The sequence below is a fragment of the Taudactylus pleione genome, unplaced genomic scaffold, assembly GCF_031769625.1.
Source record: "Taudactylus pleione unplaced genomic scaffold, aTauple2 ptg000513l, whole genome shotgun sequence".
In the NCBI taxonomy this organism is placed as follows: domain Eukaryota; kingdom Metazoa; phylum Chordata; class Amphibia; order Anura; family Myobatrachidae; genus Taudactylus; species Taudactylus pleione.
In genome coordinates this window covers 1,780,478-1,797,953 of record NW_028284915.1, presented here as the reverse complement: position 1 = coordinate 1,797,953, position 17,476 = coordinate 1,780,478, and the positions used below count along the sequence as shown (strand labels likewise).

The window sequence follows — 17,476 nt, the reverse complement described above, 5'->3', positions numbered from 1 at the left end:
CTTCCGAGTAACTCTGTGGTTGCGCAGTGTGGCTGTGGGAATTGAGGTGCCGGTGACATTTTTATTGCATAAAGGATCGCAGTCGCAGGCTGAGACATGCCCTGAAAACTGTCGGAATATGTCTGCATTTGAGTCGCCACCTCTCGTTGCCGCCCACAAATGGTACCGGACTGTCAGTCACTTTTCTCATGTGACTTCACAGGAGACACATAGCTATGGCCAATCTCTACATGGAACAGTTGTGTGAGTCACCGAGGTTGGACTGGTGGCAGGGAATATTGCATACCTGCCCAGTCACATGTGTGTGTGGGCACCTGGGCAACAGTTTCGACCCCTTTGCCGGTAATCCAGCTTTGCACTCTCCGCATAAAGGAACATGATGACTAACATGATGAAAGGCAGGAGAGGAATATATTGCTGGGGAGAGGCATGTTAATGATGAGATGCCAGGTGGGAACCTCATTGCTGTCACTTCAAGCATGGTACTGCCTGAGATGAGGTTCTCACTTCACCTAATGTCACAAGAGGAACAACCCTGGATATATCAAAAGTTTACTTATCTTGAGTCTGATAATCATGCTGTCTGTCTGGTAAAGTAAATGTCATTGTTCCACTTGCTCATATATGTTTCCACTGGCAACTCATACCATTGCTGTCAGCAGGAACAAGGAAAATGCGGCATACTGTATATTGTCAATTGGATTTTTTCTTAGATGGCTGCATGCTGCCAACTGGAGTGGGCACAAAGAAAGATGTAGGGGACCAAGTTTTACTTACAATATTCTACTTTACTCAAATCATTATTACGTTATAGAGGTATAAGTGTTATGAAAAAAAATCACATTTCATATACAGCCAGGTGGGATGTGCACTTAGACTGGTAGGTTAGTCTGGATGATAAGGGGTACTCTTTTTGGATTCTTTATACTTTCTCTAAACAATTAACATGGAGGAACAATTACATTTATATTTTATGTGAAGACTTTACAAAGACTAAACAATAGCATTTTTGTTCCAAAATGTTTTCTTTATAAGGCCTTCTGCATCTTTTTTTCTTTTCTATTGCCAGTGAAACTAATACCATATGGTGTATTTTGCAGATTTAGATCACAATAAAGATTTATAGGTTAGTTTTTTGTCATTCCCTATTATAGAATAACTCAGTTGCAGAACATTTTAGCCAGAAGCAATAATAATCCCGTTTGGCCATTTTGCAACACATCAGATAATGCAAAATGTCAAATGCTATTAAAACTGCAAATTAATTTTTTTCATCTGATTTAGTTAGACTTTGTAGCAAACAGAGCAATTCAAATGTACTGTGTGACTTGATATGTTACAGAGGATATTGAAATCTGCATACGGAAGAGCACTAGTTCCATTTGAATGACTGCATATTTAATATGACATTGCTGATGTACACTCATTGTGATTTTGTTTTTCAATTTAAATTTTTTTTTTTTTTTTTTTTCATCATGCAATAGTTAGGTAATATATCCATACAATGCTATACTGGTTGGGTACGGGATACCGGTACTCAAGATCCCAGCGGTCAGAATCCTGACGCTGACATGCCGTCAGGGTTGGGATACCGACAGTATCCTAACCCTCTCCCTAACCCTACCCCTAAACCTAACCCTCCCTTCCTGTTGCCTAAACTTAACCTCTCCCCTAGTGCCTAAACCTAACCCTCCCCCCCAACTGCCTAGTGCCCAAACCTAACCCTCCTCCTAACCCCAGTACTTACCGTCGGGATGCCCGTACCGAGATTCTGACAGGTGTAAGGATTCCGGCGTTGACATCCCGATTGGCTGGATTTTTACCGGATCCCTGTAATTAATAGATGTTAAAGTGCAGTACCCTTTTGCTTCTTGAATTGATTTTTTTGGAGGGCAGGATTGTGGTATGATATGAGAATGCATGATAGATAAATAGATAGATAGATAATAGATGGATGTGGTCCTTTTTCCTTTAACACATCTAATCTTTTTGTACACTATTCTCCCTATTGTTATGTAAGATACCCACTGCAGACTATATCAAACATTACTTGCAAGGTATACATTTATTCTCTATAGAGCGTTAGTTAATATGTACTCCGCATTAATGCTTACTGCCCAGGGCTCCGTCATCTGCCTAACATCAGCTGGTTTGTATTGATGACAGAATGAGGATGTGGTGGGAACAAACGTATGTGAAGACAATATGAGCTCACACTCTGAAGAGAAAACAGTTTTACACTGCAGGTGATATTAGATACCCTCTTCTAAAGAGTGTCTAATAAATGAAACACAATAGGTAGAGAGTATTATTCACTGCAATGCTGATTGCAATGATTAGATGCAAAAAGAATTAAGAAAAAAGTTAAGTTATGCTTTTAAGAAATTCTATATTGCTAAACACTGAAAAGGACAGTTTGGTCCATATATGGTTTCCACTTCTGTAAGTGGTGGTTACTGAACAAAGCAAGATGGCGATTCGTTAAATAAATGCCTGAGGGTGCTGAGTAGGGTAAAGCAACACAGCTGTATGTGGGAATCTGCTAGTTTCCCAATTAATGAATAATTCACAAAGATGTGAACAATGCAGTGCTGATGGTAACTATAAATACTGTAATGTGGCTGTTTTGCCATTAGGAATAATATTTAATTTAATAATACAAAACAAGACAATTATTAAAATATACAATAAACTATAACTAATGAATAATGTTTGAAGTGAAAACCGCGGTTAAGAAGTGAGGAGATAACAGCTGAATAAGTAATGAGTCTTGCTTGGTGCAATCGGTGGCGCTGCTTTTATTAGAGATGAGCGCAGCATCAAAGGTTTTGCCAAAACCACCCTCAAATGTTTTTGTTTTGCCAAAACCACCCTCAAGTCTTTTGGTTTGGATTCGGTTTTGGGTTTCTTTAAAGATTGATAAAAACAGTTAAAATCATGCAACTTGGACTTGTTTTTGATATTATAGTATTATTAAGTTAAATAATTTCCAGTCAATTTTGGCCACCTCATAGCACCTGAAATCACAAGGAAGGGTCTTAAATGCAATCCAATACATGCTAAATGCAGTTTTTAAATCCAAGTTCCAATTTGCGAGAAGGCCCGAGAAGACTTGGTTCTACTCGGAACTCCAAAGTGATTCCAAACTGGGTTTCGGTTCAGAAATTCTGGTGTGTTAGGTTTTTCCAAAAAACTAACCCCTCATCTGTTTTATAGAATTAAATTAGTCAATTTGAAAAGTCATTGGTTTTACAATGTTTACTGCTGAAGCTTGGATTAAATAAGAAATCTGTTGTTGGTATAAACGTTATCGGTAAACCATAACTGGGGAGCCTGTTCAGATATCAGTGTAAAAAATGTCATATTATACCCGGAACAAGGCAGCCTATTTCCCCAATCTTTGGTGTATGTATCGGTGAGGAACTGATGGCAGGTCCACAGAGAGCAGATGCGTTGGTCTCAGCCAGCATGGATAATAATAATATATTGGAGCCTAAGGTATGCTGATGGTTGTGTGACTGCAAATGCTGTTTGATGCACTGATGGTTTGATAACATGCTTTTTGCAAGGTCTCACTTTAACTGGTAGTCACGGCTATTGAGGCTGCAAGGAGCCACAGTTGTCAGAATCTTCATGCCCCAGTATGCATTGCAAGAGCTCATAGAAAACAAATACACAAATAAATGACAGCTAGAAGGAGGACAAGAGAGGCAGTTGGAGGGAGGACAGGAGAGTCACTTGGAAAAGAGATACAAGCGACGGTGAAGCGACTGAAAGTGTAGAGGAAACCACTGAAAGTTACTGAGCAGACCCCATTAGCTGGGCTCGGGATAGCAGAATGAGTTTGTGGAGTAGTAGTTTCCAGATCTCTACGGTCCTTCTGCATCCAGTGCCCACTTCCTAATGAATCAAGGGTAAATGGGGAGGGGACGGAGTCATGTTTCTATGCAAATCTAAGGCAGACTTTCTCCATTTCAAATTTATGCTCCCATCCTACAGTGCTGCCCTAGTCATATTTCAAAACCCTCATCTACTCCCAGTCCTCAAACCACCGATATCTCTTTGCCACTTTCAACTCCCTTCTCTGCTCACCCCTCCTCGCTTCCCCTCTTCACTCTCTACCACTTACTTTACATCTAAAATTGACTCCATAGGTCAGGACATCATATCCCAGCAGACCACCAGCACCCCACTCATTTCTTTGCCAGCCTATCCCTCCCCATACAATTTGCCAACTCTGACTTCTTTTTCCCCTGTATCTGGAGATGAAGTTATGCTCCTCATCCAATCTTCACCCCCCCTTAACCCTATGCCCTCCTGCCTCCACTGCTACCTCTCTCCTTCTGCCTGTTTCTATCTTGCTCACCTCCTCAATCTCACCCTTTCATTCAAGCATGCCCTTGTTTCCCCCATTCTTAAAAAACTTACACTTGACCTTAACACTCTCACCAACTACCAACCCATCTCTCTCTTCCCTTTTGATTCCAAACTCCTTGAACATATTATTTGCAACTGCCTTACCACCTTTTTGTTATGATGTTGCCCTTCTGCTCCTCGGGAGGTTTCTTTCCTCCCTGAGCTCAACTTAGGACACCTGCATTACGGTTGACCACCCCTAGTAAGCCATCTAGAACTCAGGTTATGAGGTCTTCCGCCGCTAACAACCACCCGTTGTTCCCTTAAAGCCAAATTGCTCACCGGTACTTAGGCGGCCATCTGGACTTACTGCTCAGAGTAGTAGCAGCTTACAGGGGTGTCGGCTGGAATCCTGTGATGAGGGAAAAAGTTTACAAATAGTGTAGTTTCAGTGATGTGCAGCTTGTGTGCCAATGGTGCGGCCAATGTGCTGATGATGCGGCAAATGTGCCGATGGTGTGGCAAGAGCTGATATTAGAAAGCTGATGAGTGTTTCGGCTTTGAGAGCCGATGGTGCGGCAAATGTGCCGATGGTGTGGCTTGTGCATCGATGATACAGCTATAGCCGATGATATACAGTTAAATAGAAGATGCTGCGGTTTTGGGAGCTGATGATGTGGCAAATGTGCCGATAGTGCGGTTTGTTTGCCAATGGTGCGACAATAGCTGATGGTAGATAGTTAATAGTTGATTCTGCGGCTTTGGGTGCCGATGGTGCGGCTTGTGTGCCGAAAGTGCGGCAATAGCCGATGGTAGACAGTTGGTTGTAGATGCTGCGGCTTTGGGAGCCGATGGCAGCACAGTTGTATTGATATGGCTAGAAAGCCGTAGAAGAAGCTGGAGAGCCGGGGACAGCATGGAAGCTGCTGGTGCAGCTAAGGTGTCAAAAGTGCGGCAAAAGCTAATAGTAGAGAGTAGGTAGTTGGTGCTGCAGCTTGGAGAGCCAATGGCAGCACGGTGGTATAGGTGCAGCTAGGAAGCTGTAGAGAAGATGGAGAGCCAGAGACAGCACGGAAGCTGCTGGTGCGGCAAATGTGCCAATGGTGTGGCTTGTGTGCCAAAAGTGTGGCAATAACCGATAGTAGACAGTTGGTTGTAGATGCTGTGGCTTTAAGAGCCGATGGTAGCACAGTTGTATTGATATGGCTAGAAAGCCGTAGAAGCTGGAGAGCCAGGGACAGCACAGAAGCTGCTGGTTCGGCTAAGGTGCCAAAAGTGCGGCAAAAGCCGATAGTAGAGAGTAGGTAGTTGGTGCTGCGGCTTGGAGAGCCGATGGCAGCATGGTGGTATAGGTGCAGCTAGGAAGCTGTAGAGAAGATGGAGAGCCAGAGACAGCACGGAAGCTGCTGGTGCGTCAAATGTGCCAATGGTGTGGCTTGTGTGCCAAAAGTGTGGCAATAACCGATAGTAGACAGTTGGTTGTAGATGCTGTGGCTTTGAGAGCCGATGGTAGCACAGTTGTATTGATATGGCTAGAAAGACATAGAAGCTGGAGAGCCAGGGACAGCACAGAAGCTGCTGGTTCGGCTAAGGAGTCAAAGGTGCAGCAAAAGAAATAGTAGAGTAGGTAGTTGGTGCTGCGGCTTGGAGAGCCGATGGCAGCACAGTGGTATAGGTATGGCTAGGAAGCCGTAGAGAAGCTGGATAGCTGGAGACAGCACGAAAGCTACTGGTGCAGCCAAGGTGCCACTGGTGTGGCGAAAGTCTATGGTAATGAGTAGGTAGTAGGTGCTGCGGCTTTGAGAGCCAATGGCAGCACAGTGGTATAGGTGCAGCTAGGAAGCCATAGAGAAGCTGGAGATGGAAGCCACCATGAGAAAACCAGAATCTTAACCACGAGGAGGAACAGAATGCTGACCATGCAGCCGAGCCAAGGGAATCCACAGATGCGTTATAGTCTGCGAAGCGGTAAAAGTTCAGTGTGTACAAATAGGAGAAACCACCAATCACGCTACAGTGTGGATTACACGTCACTTCCTTAGGTGTGCCGATCGTCTAGCAACAGGAAAAACTGGAGTAACCCCGTCCTGACTGGGTAAACTGCTCGAGGGAGACAAGTCATGACCACAACTTGTAACACTTTCTTTCCTCCCACTCCCTGCTTGACCCATTTCAGTCTGGCTTCCATACTCTCGACTTCACTGAAACTGCCCTTATGAAAGTCAGAAATGACCTCCTTGCTGCCAAGTCCCTCCCTTGGGCTAGGTGATACTGCCCTCTCCTGGCTGTCTTCTTATCTTCTCTGTCTCCTCTCATGATTTTACTTCCCATGCACTTCCACTAATAGTAGGTGTGACCCAAGGTTGTTTGTGGACCTCTCCTATTTTCCCCCTATACGTCCTCTTTAGGTGAGCTCATCAACTCTTTTGGGTTTCAATATAATCTATATGCTGATGATACCAAGATCTACCATTCCTACTCTGACCTTTCCCCCTCTCTATCTCTTCCTGGATGTCCCAGCTCTTTCTTAAACTTAATATGTCTAAGACTGAACTGATCATCTTCCCACCCTCCCACATAACCTCACTTCCCACAATTTCATTATCTATTGACGGCACAACCATCTCCTCTAGCCCTAAAGTGCGGTGTCTTGGCGTTATCCTTGACTCCTCCCTCACCTTCAAACCACACATTCAGCACCTTTTGCAGTTCTGCGGTTTCCATCTCAAAAATATTTCAAGGATCAGACCTTTTCTCACCCTGAATGCTAAGACCATCATCCACTCACTGATCATTTCCAGATTGGATTACTGTAACTTCCTCCTATCTGGCTTCCCTGACTTCCACCTCTCTCCACTACTATCTGTCCTCAATGCCACTGCCCAGCTTATCTTCCTCTCTAAACGTAGTACATCTGCCTCTCCTCTCTTACAAGTCCTACACTGGCTCCCCTTCCCTTTCAGAACCACATTCAAGCTTCTCACACTTACTTACAAAGTCCTCACCCATTCCTCATTCCATTCCATTGCAGTGTATCATCTTGGTGGCAGGTCCCGGCCGTATTAGGCAACTGGGACACTGCATCATGCCTTGAATCCAGTTCCAGCTCTTTCAAGTAGCTGGAACTCTGTCTGTCTGTCAGCTTGTGTGCAGAGATCAGCTGTGATTAGAGAGGCTCTCTGCATAGATCGCGTTGATTGGTTCCTGCTTCTGATACATTTCAGCCAGCCCTACACTTCCTGCCGGTGATAGTGTCTAACTTCTAGAGTACGTGTTTGTCCTGTGCTCAGAAGCCTGAGTTATAGCCGGTCTTACCTTGTTCTGCATTTCCTGCATGCTGAAATTATTTATCTTGTGTCCTGTTCCTGTCTGCCTGAACAGAAGTTGCCTGTGAGTCATCTGCTGTGGTTCCATCTACTCATGCTCTTGCTGGTGGGACTTCTGCAGCCATGGCCTACCTCTCCGCAGCCCATAGCCTTTCCATACCGCAGTCCAGTTTAGTCATGTCAGTCTGTGTCCAGCTGATTCAAGCCAGCAGTGTTCTCTACCTCGCTGACTCCAGCCTGTGTTCAAGCCGCACCTGTGTTCACCTGTCTGCTCAGTCAGTGGCTTGTTATACCTCAGCCCTCAAGGCCACACTGTGTTGTTCCTTTCACAACTTGGCTCTCAAGGCCACACTGTGTTGATCTAATTGTACCTTGACCCTCAAGGCTGCCTCATTTTGTTTCTGTCACAACTAGGCCCTCAGAGCCACACCTCTGCCCTCAAGGCCGCACCATGTTGTTCATGGCCCCCCATCTGCCCGCAAGCCGCACCTTCAACCTAGTCTGTTACTTCAGCCAGTGGCCCAGCCAGATTATAGTGCATTTCTTGTCTGTCCTGTCGTTGACTGTAATGTGGCCATGCCGCATCGGTTATCTTGCCTGTCTAGTCCTTGTCTGAAAATCCTGCAGTATCATAGTCCAGGTCACTTCTGCTCTGCAGCTTGCATTCATTGTCTAGCCGCTCCATGCCTGGCGACCTAGCTGCATTATAGTCCCAAGACATATCTGAGATCACCATCTTTCACTGCTTGTGTACCTTGTCCTTTGTCTGTATTAGTAATCATCTGCCTGCAGCCTCACTTCAGCTAGTTCCAGTAGTGGAAGGACTGCCACTGCTCAGTTCTGCCTTGTTTGTAGTCAGCAGTCCAGCAGATTCTCATCGGTTGTGTAAGCCTCTACTGCTGGAGGCATAAATCCAGATGGCCACCTAAGTACCGGTGTGAGTATAAATCACTAAGGGTACAATGGGTGGCTGTTATTGGTGGAAGATCCTCTCATTGGCTCCTGAGATCTTACACAACCGTTCGAGAACCGTAAAATTATCACCGGCCCAAAAAGATGCTACTGCAGTGCTTTAAATATAGTCTCAGTCCTGTTTAATCCTGTCCAGGTCTTGCCCAGTCAGACCTCAGTTATGAATCCAGATCTGGGACAAGCAAACAAAATCTTGAACCTTGAGAATATGCTAACCTTGCTGCTACAGGCCTTCCTCGGATTGTGATCACGTGCAGATGTGTTGCAAGCCTCCCAGGATTCTTTACACACAGCTACTCATAGCAACAGTACGCCTTGGTAGAAAAAATTTGATGGCACCCCAACTGTAAACTGTTCAAGACCCCTTCAAACTTCTGAAGTGACGAGTTGCTGCAGGGATTTCATCGGGAGAACGATCAGTTGCAGAAATTGTACTAATTTGTTAGTACTAACTTTTTGGGGAGATTAACTGACTTTGAAAATACGTTCCCTCTACTTCTGCAATGCCATCCTCTGTGCAGAAGGAAGGAGGACATCGGAGTTACTTACAACCCAGGCTCTATGAAGCAGGGCGGCAGCGGCATAGGTAAAATCACCTGTTTATAATGTGGGAGTGCTGATCATTATATTGGAAACCGTTTCTTATGCAAGTCCAGGGAAGATGACCAGCCTCAAATTCTTAGGCCTCAAGTCAGCATCTCGCCTTGTAAGCCTCTTAATGTCGCAGACTCTCTAACTCCCAACAAAGGTGCAGAGGTTCCCCAAAAGGAGCCCGTTATTTATAATTGGGGTCCCATTACTATAGGACCAAATCTCAGATTTGGGAACCACTTAAATTAAAACTCTCTTTGTATCAGCAAGGGTTCAGTTTATTCTTTTGCAGGAAAAACCTCCATTATCGAAATCGATATTTTGACCTCTACTGTGGGTTTCAGACAGTATGACCAGTATGTCTCAGTAATCCAGAATCAAGGAGGGGTATTATGTTCAACTAATAGCTAGGTCCCAGAAGGGATACTTCATAAGCCTGTTGTCCAGACCCCAGGAGGGGAATCCGATATACCAACCTCAGAAAAGGTGTCCGATGTACCGATCCCAGGAGGGGAGTCTGGTATACCGAACTCAGGAGAGGTGTGCAATGTACAGACCTCAGGAGAGGTGTCTGAAGTACCATCTCCAGGAGGGGAGTTCAATGTACCGACCTCAGAAGAGTTGGCTGATGTACCGACCCCAGGAGGTGAGTTCGATGTACCAATTTTAGGAGAGGTCTGATGTACCTACCCCATGGGTCCTCAATTTATCATTCCTGACCAGGACTCTGACTGCATTCTTTGATGGGAAATCGGAACAATTTTGGGCTCTAATGTGCCAGCGCCAGGAGCTTCCTCCATCTTTTTCTCAAGCTAAACAAATTATTCTCTTGCTTTCGGCATTTAGAGGAGAAGCTAAGAAATGGGCTGAGCTCTTCATTAGATCCAATGACCCCATTCTTTATAATCTAGATTATTTCAACCTTGCTGTCTTTAGGAGGTTTGGGAGTTCAGATATTGTGATTGCTGAGCCTTCTGGAAATACTGTCTTGGCAGCAAAACAACCATCTAAATCTAAGGGCTCGATCCAATTAGGTGCAAATTGCAAGTACAGAGTTTGTTTCTTTAATCTCGCACTCTTCGCCGCGAAGCGCGCTCCCGAGAATTCTCCAATACAATTAAAAATGCCTATTCGCACTACTCGCAGCGGAGGGGTGCGAATTAACTGCCAAATGAGATTTGCGAGAAATGCATGAAAATGTGGGGAGACCATCCTGGACCCCCCAAAATGGATAATTTCGTTAGCAGGACCGTATAGAAGGCTGTTTGTGGCCATTAGGAAGTTACTGTAGGTTTTGAAATTGTGTCAAATGGCTGATTTGTGCTTTTTTTTTAAATGCAAGAAAATGATAAAAAACAAACTTTTTTTTGTTTAATCTCAAACTAATTGAGAAAATGCAAAAAAAACTAGGAAAAAGTGTGATTTTGGGGTACTTTGAGGGCACCTTGAAAAATGGAAAAAAATGATAAAAACTATTATTTTCAACTAAAAAATTATTGGAATTAAGTTTGGGGTGCGTAAACTAACTAAAAAGATGATTTTGGGGTAATTTGAGGATTTATTTTTTTTTACCTCAAACAATGACATGTAATTATTGGACTAAATAAGCTAATTAGAAACTTCCAATTGCCTAATTGGTCATTAGGGGGGGGGTGTCCAATGGGGTTCAGCACAGTGTCCCCACATTTTAATCTTAAAATAGATTTTCCTTTCCATTTCTCACCCTCAGGGAGGTGCGAATGGAAACTTGCGAATTCAGTCTGACTGATCAGTGCGAGTTGCTAATTGGATTGCAAAATGAATTCGCTATGCGAATTCGAAATGAAAATCGCAACTCACACCTAATAGGATTGACCCCTAAAACTATTAATACCTTAAGGGACCAGCATGCCAGCAAGTCTCGACCTCCTCATGATTGTAGTGTCTCTTTGACTTCACAGGAGACTCCAACTACATTTATCACCCCTGGATGCATGTCATTATCTTTTCCTGAGAATTAATCTCATGTGAACTTAGGTTTGGGAAAACCATCAGCTTTCCAATCAGTGAAGTATATCATTCCCAGTAAAAAAGTTATGGTTCTGGCTGTAGATGTTGACTCTAGTTCTGACTACGACCCAGCAACAAATGAAAGACTCCTAAGGGAACTTCCCATGGACGATAATAACATCTTTATGCTCCCCATTGTTAAGCCTAAACATGTGGGAAAGAAGAGACATCGTCAGAGACATTAGGCCTGATTCACTATATTGTTGCGTATAAATGCAGTTTTACTGTGATTGTATGCTAATCCATTGCGATAGCAATGCCGTCGCAGCACTAAATAAGGATGCACAGTAATACATAAGGAAGCCCACTTCACCTACAATCACATCCGTAATGTTAAGCAAGACTGTAAAAAACATTGGTACAATCGAGTACCATCAGACCCATATGCACAGTTAAGGCAGGTCAGACCTTACTCAGGAATTTCTTACTTCTGACACGCTATGAGGCCTCAGGCTGCGTATGGTATTGCAGTGGATAATTTATACACTGAAATGCACTGGCACGCCTATGTTCACCCAACCACCCCCCCTTCACCACCCACAAATGGCACTTCCTGTCAATCACCCTGCAATGGGCCTGCGTAGTCACTGCAATCACAGCCCCGATCACAATGGCTAGATTACGCACACGCACTGCGATGCATACGCATGCACAGAATGCAACAATCGGCCGATTGCATGCGTATAAGCAAGTGTGGGCCTGATTCAGACCTGCTCGTGATCGCGAGCGTGATGTCAGTAGTGGACTTCCTGCTCTATTAGATCAGGAAGTCCACTCGGGCTTGCGAGTGCTGAGACCCTACCACGAGGTCTTCTCACAAGCCCAATGGTCGCGATAATCACAAACATCGCCAGGCCGCTCGCAAAAGCTGTGGGTGGGTTTAGCGAGCGGCCTGGAGGCCGAAAAAATAATCCCAGCCCTGATTCAGAGCGAGCACTCGCTAACAGCGAGCGCCTCTGAATCAGGTCCATTGATCATTGTTTGTTCATGCCAAGATTTTTTGCTCCCCTCACATCCATTAGGGTGTCTGGAGTCCACCCTTAAGGGGGAATACTATTATGATCTGCGGCAGCGGATCATCTTGGTGGCAGGTGCTGGCCATATTAGGTGAATGGGACACTGCACCATGCCTTGATTTCAGTTCCAGCTCTTGCAGGTAGCTGGAACTCTAGCTGTGTCTGTGTGCAGCTTATTGCTGCATTCCTGCCTGTCAGCTTGTGGGCAGAGATCAGCTGCATACTATCCTGTGATTAGGGAGGTTCACTGCAAGGATTGCATTGAGTGGTTCCTTCTAATAAATTTTAACCAGCCCTACACTTCCTGCCAGTGATATTGTCTGACTGTCAGAGTATGTGTTTGTTCTGTCCTCAGAAGCCTGAGTACTAGCCGGTCCCACCTTGTTCTGCAGTTCCTGCATGCTGAGATTATTTCTCCTGTGTCCTGTGCCTGATCAGAAGTCAGTGAGTCATCTGCTGTGGTTCCATCTGCTCATGTCCTTGCTGGTGGGACTTCCCGGAGCAGTGACTTCTGCAGCCACGGCCTACCTCTCCCCAGCCTGCTGCATTTCCACACCACAGTCCAGTCTAACCGTGTCAGTCTGTGTCCAGTCGATTTAAGCTAGCAGTGTTCTCTACCTTGTTGCCTCCAACCTGTGTTCCAGCTGCACCTGTGTTCAACTGTCTGCTAAGTCAGTGGCCTGTCGTACCTCAGCCCTCAAGGCCGCACCTCGGCTCTTAAGGCCACACTGTGATGTTCCGGTCACAACTCGGCCCTCGAGGCCACACTGTGTTGTTCTTGTTGTGCCTTGGCCCTCAAGGTCAACCATGTCGTTCCTGTCGCATCTGAGCCCTCAAGGCCGCACTGTGTTGTTCTTGTTATACCTCGGCCCTCAAGGCTGCACTGCGTTGTTCTTGTCATATTTCTGCCCTCATGGATGCAGAGTATTGTTCATGACGCACCTAGGCCCTCAAGGCTGCATCGTGTTGTTCCTGTTGCTCCTCTCGTTGGATTTAGAGGTCTCCGCTAATGAATGCTACCTCTCCTGCCACCTGATTACTTCTTCCCAGGACTGCCTCCAAGATTTTGAATGCGTTGCTCCCTACCTCTGGAATTCTCTACATCTTCACCTCTCTACGCAGGCTTTTTAGCCACTTATTGCTACTCCTACTGCCCATATTATTCATTGTACATGTATTACTCTTTGTGGAGTTTTTTTTATTCACTTATGTATTGGCTTTTAGGAGCTTAATTATCTCTTAGAATAAATGTTGTCTATATATTATGTTATAACAATATTATGCTATATGGTGTTTCATTTCTCTCAACTTGGTTATTAAAGCGCCACTTGGTTATTACACACTACTTTTACTAATTAATGTAACAATGATAACATATACTGGCAATGGGGTATACATACAATGGCACTGTATTGTATAGTGTATAAAGGAGCATGTATATTTTGCTTCTGGACTGAGGTATACTTTATACTGACCAAAATGCCTAATAAAAACAATGTAACATACTGTATTTAAGCAAATATACTGCCCATGAGACATGCAGTACACTTGAAATGAAGTTTACATACTGAATACTAGCATTGGAATATAGTGTATACTGTGGCTTATATGCGTTATTAACAAGGGCCAATAATGAAGTTAATTTTGCTATTAATGACTGCAACAATGGGAAAGCAGAGGTAATGTAATCATTACTTTAACCAGCAGATGGAAACCAAGGTCTCTTCCAGAAAAGTATCCAATTGTTTTTAAATATAGGATGCCATTATGTGATTCCTTTATTTTTTTTATTATTTTTAGATTTAAGTCAATAAGATTTCTTTGCAACACATACATTTAATGATGAGGTGGATTATCATTTTATAGACTGTTTTCAGTAAAGTGCCATTATTAAAAATTAGAAATGTTGAAACTCTGGCCTTTAAACTTGTACCCTTCCAATATTCCAGGAATTAAAAATAATGGCCCTCATTCAGAGCCGTTCGCTATTTGCGGTCGTTCGTTCAAAAACAAGGGGTGGCTATTCAAATGATCCGTTCGCACATTGCAGTCTGTTCACACCTCTAAGTCTGAACGAGCGAGCAAAACATACGCTCGTTTATTTGATAAAAACGCCCCCTGGCCGCTCGCACCATACGTCATGTCCGCTATTTATTAGATTAATCGAGTACATCGTACAGCGTATGAACTGCTCGCTATTCTTGTGGTTGGTTTTTTCAACCACTATTTTGCGAGCAGTTCTGAGTTTAAAAAAAACAAGTGACGTGGTCAATGACGCTGCTGGATTAATTATGCACACCCTTAAAACGCCCGTTTTGACCTTTAAGCACGCCTGCGTTCGAATTCCACTCCCCCGTTTTCAAGCACCTTCCCGTTACCACCCACATACGCCTCATTCTGTGACTCAAAATAGCAGGCACTCGCTATATAGCGTACAAACGATTTTCGGCCGCACTGACTGGTTCGCGCATGCATACTAAAAACCGTACGCATGTGCAGATGTGCGAACATCGCTCGGAACGAGCGTACTGCCGCTAACGAGCGGCTCTGAATGAGGGCCAATGTCTGCTGAATGCACCTCTCTATGGGGTAAATTTACTAAAGTGAGAGTTTTTTAAAAGTGGAGATGTTGCCCACCAATCAGATGCTAGCTATTATCTTCTAGAAGGTGCTAGATAAATGATAAGTAGAATCTGATTAGTTGCTATGGGCAACATCTCCACTTTTAAAAACTCTCACTTCAGTAAATTTACCCCTAAGGGCCATATTCAATTTGAAGCGAAAAGGAAGTTATCGGCGTTAATTTATCGCCGATGACGTCATTTTCGCCTATTTCCATTATCCCCGCCGGTGCGAAAAGTCTTTGAAAAAAAACGGGGATAACTTTTCACCACTGAATAGGTGGCGAAAAAAAGTACAGAATTGGGGTTTAGGGGTGCAGGCTTAAAAAAAATACCCTGCACCCCTGGGAGAGTCCCCTAAAAAAGATCTATGTCAAAAAAAGTTTTTTAAAAAATTGGGACACCCCAAAACATAAAGTTTAAATTTGGGGTGAAAAAATAAATAAATAAGGGGAACAAGTTTGAAACTAACAAAATTAATTCAGGGGGGTTCCCAAGTATGCGGCAAGTGTTTTCTTCATTGCAGGTAGTAGCGGCAGGTGCATTTTTGAAGAATTTTAAAAATGCACCTTAGGGACTTAAAAATACGCTTGCACCCATTTTCATGTACGCCAAATTTGATGCACCTAGTTTGTTTTGGTAAAAAAACCAGTTAAGTGCTCTCCTTCACCCCTTCTTCCCTGTCGGAAAAAAACACCTGCCGCGGCTATTTAAAAAACATACTTACCTTCCGCAGGCAAAATGAGGGTACCCATAATGATCCCCCATGTCAGGACATCATTAGGGGGGTCCCTGGAAGCTTTCCCGAAAATTGACGAATTTTTCCCGATACTTACCTTTCCGCCGGGTCCCGTTTCGCAGCTTTCAAATTGAATACAGGGATAAGCAGGCCGCGCCCGATACTTTTTCCCCGTCAAACCTCCAATATGGAGTGAAAAGTCCGTGCTGGACTATCCCCCTAAGTATCAGAATGATGAGAAACGGTACATATTTGAGCTGTACATTTTTTTATATTCTTATTTTGTATGCAGACTCTTAATTCAGTATAGAATTCATCCAGATATTGGGCCTGAATCATTAAGGATCGCTATTGCGTTCGCAGCTCCGTAATTGCACGCAGGTCAGCTGTGAAAATATGTTAATGATTGAAATTGCAATATCATCGCGCTGCCTGAATAGACGCCCACTGCCTCTCACTACCACTATCTCACATCCGTAATACCTTGCAAACCTTCATAAACATTGGTAACATCGAGTACCATCAGTCCCTCACTCAGAACTACAGCCCTGACCTTACTTAGAAATTGCTAACTTCGTTGCACGCAGTGAGTACTCAAGCTGCGTATGCAATCGGCCATGCTTATGCGCGGCCAAGCAACGGCGTTCAAACGGTCAGGCACGCATGCGTTTCTTCGATCACCTGCCCGTCACCTCCCCCAAACACTCACTGCCTGTGTTTGATGTGAGGGTGTTTCTGCCAAAGTACTGCATATCACTGAAATAATAAAGAGGCAGAGAGGAATCATTTTTATGGGCACTTTGTTGTATAGAAAGACGCACAGGCATTTCCAGTTCACTAAAGGACTTGCCTTATTTAACTGAGATATATAGCGCTACTATGTACCAAACTTGGTGACTTTTATTACCTCCTATTCAGAAGCCTGGAGAGAAATTGGTGCTGACAGCTTCAGGGGGGCGGGGCCAGCCACGTCACATCATTTTAGCCCCGCCCCTCCATACTGACCCGCAAATTTCCTGTATAATATCCCCATCCTGCCCAGTTTATTAGCAAGTTGGTGGGATCAGGAAGCTCCACCTGCAGGGGGCTACCCATAAAATCGGGAGCCTCCCGCAACTTCAGGGACAGTAGGCAAATATGCTATATACAGAACTGAATATTATGCTATATGACAATAAAATAAATCATATCACTTTTCTTGTCCTCACAGCATTTTGCGTCGGGACATTATGAAAAAGCTTTGCTTGCCATCTGTGCTGGGGACGGACAAGACTACTGAGAGACATAAACAAACTGGACACCATTTAATTTAGAAGTTACTGGATAAATTGAATGACATTGCTTTGCGGAGATGATCAGAGAGTTGCCCATGGATTAATCCAATCAAAACATTTTAATCATCACAACTGTTGCTTGTAATAAAGAGTTGATGTTTCTGGAAAAAAAATTATTTACAAAAAGGTTTTTCCCTGTTTTGAAAGCCAAATAAATGTATGATTTTTACATCAGAATTGTTGTACGGATCTCTGCTATTATGGAAACACTGCATTTTCCCTTGCTTACTTACTGGTATACACAATGTATGGGGTGCACACAAAACTGGTGAGTGTTCATAACGTAATGTAGACAACGCCTGAATTAAATAAGATTATCATATGCCTGCCAAGCTGTTATTATACCTTTACAAAGGATGCAGTACAAGCCCCAGATTGTAAAAATGCCACAAATACTGCATTGTTGGGTGTCAGTATTGTATTTTATTGTATTAAGCTACACTAATCCCCCTCCTTTGGGCTGTGTAAGCAG

The 17,476-nt window shown here is 43.9% G+C and overlaps 1 protein-coding gene across 1 annotated transcript in view; it reads left to right on the top strand.

Annotated features, from left to right (window-relative positions):
- The window catches only part of ANXA10 (annexin A10), an 80,443-nt gene extending 63,494 nt beyond the window's left edge, over positions 1-16,949 (top strand). Inside the window, exon 13 of the mRNA XM_088450284.1 lies at positions 16,881-16,949. Coding sequence (XP_088306410.1) covers positions 16,881-16,949 — 69 coding nt within the window. The remainder of the gene's footprint in view (positions 1-16,880) is intronic.
- Positions 16,950-17,476: the final 527 nt, after the last annotated feature.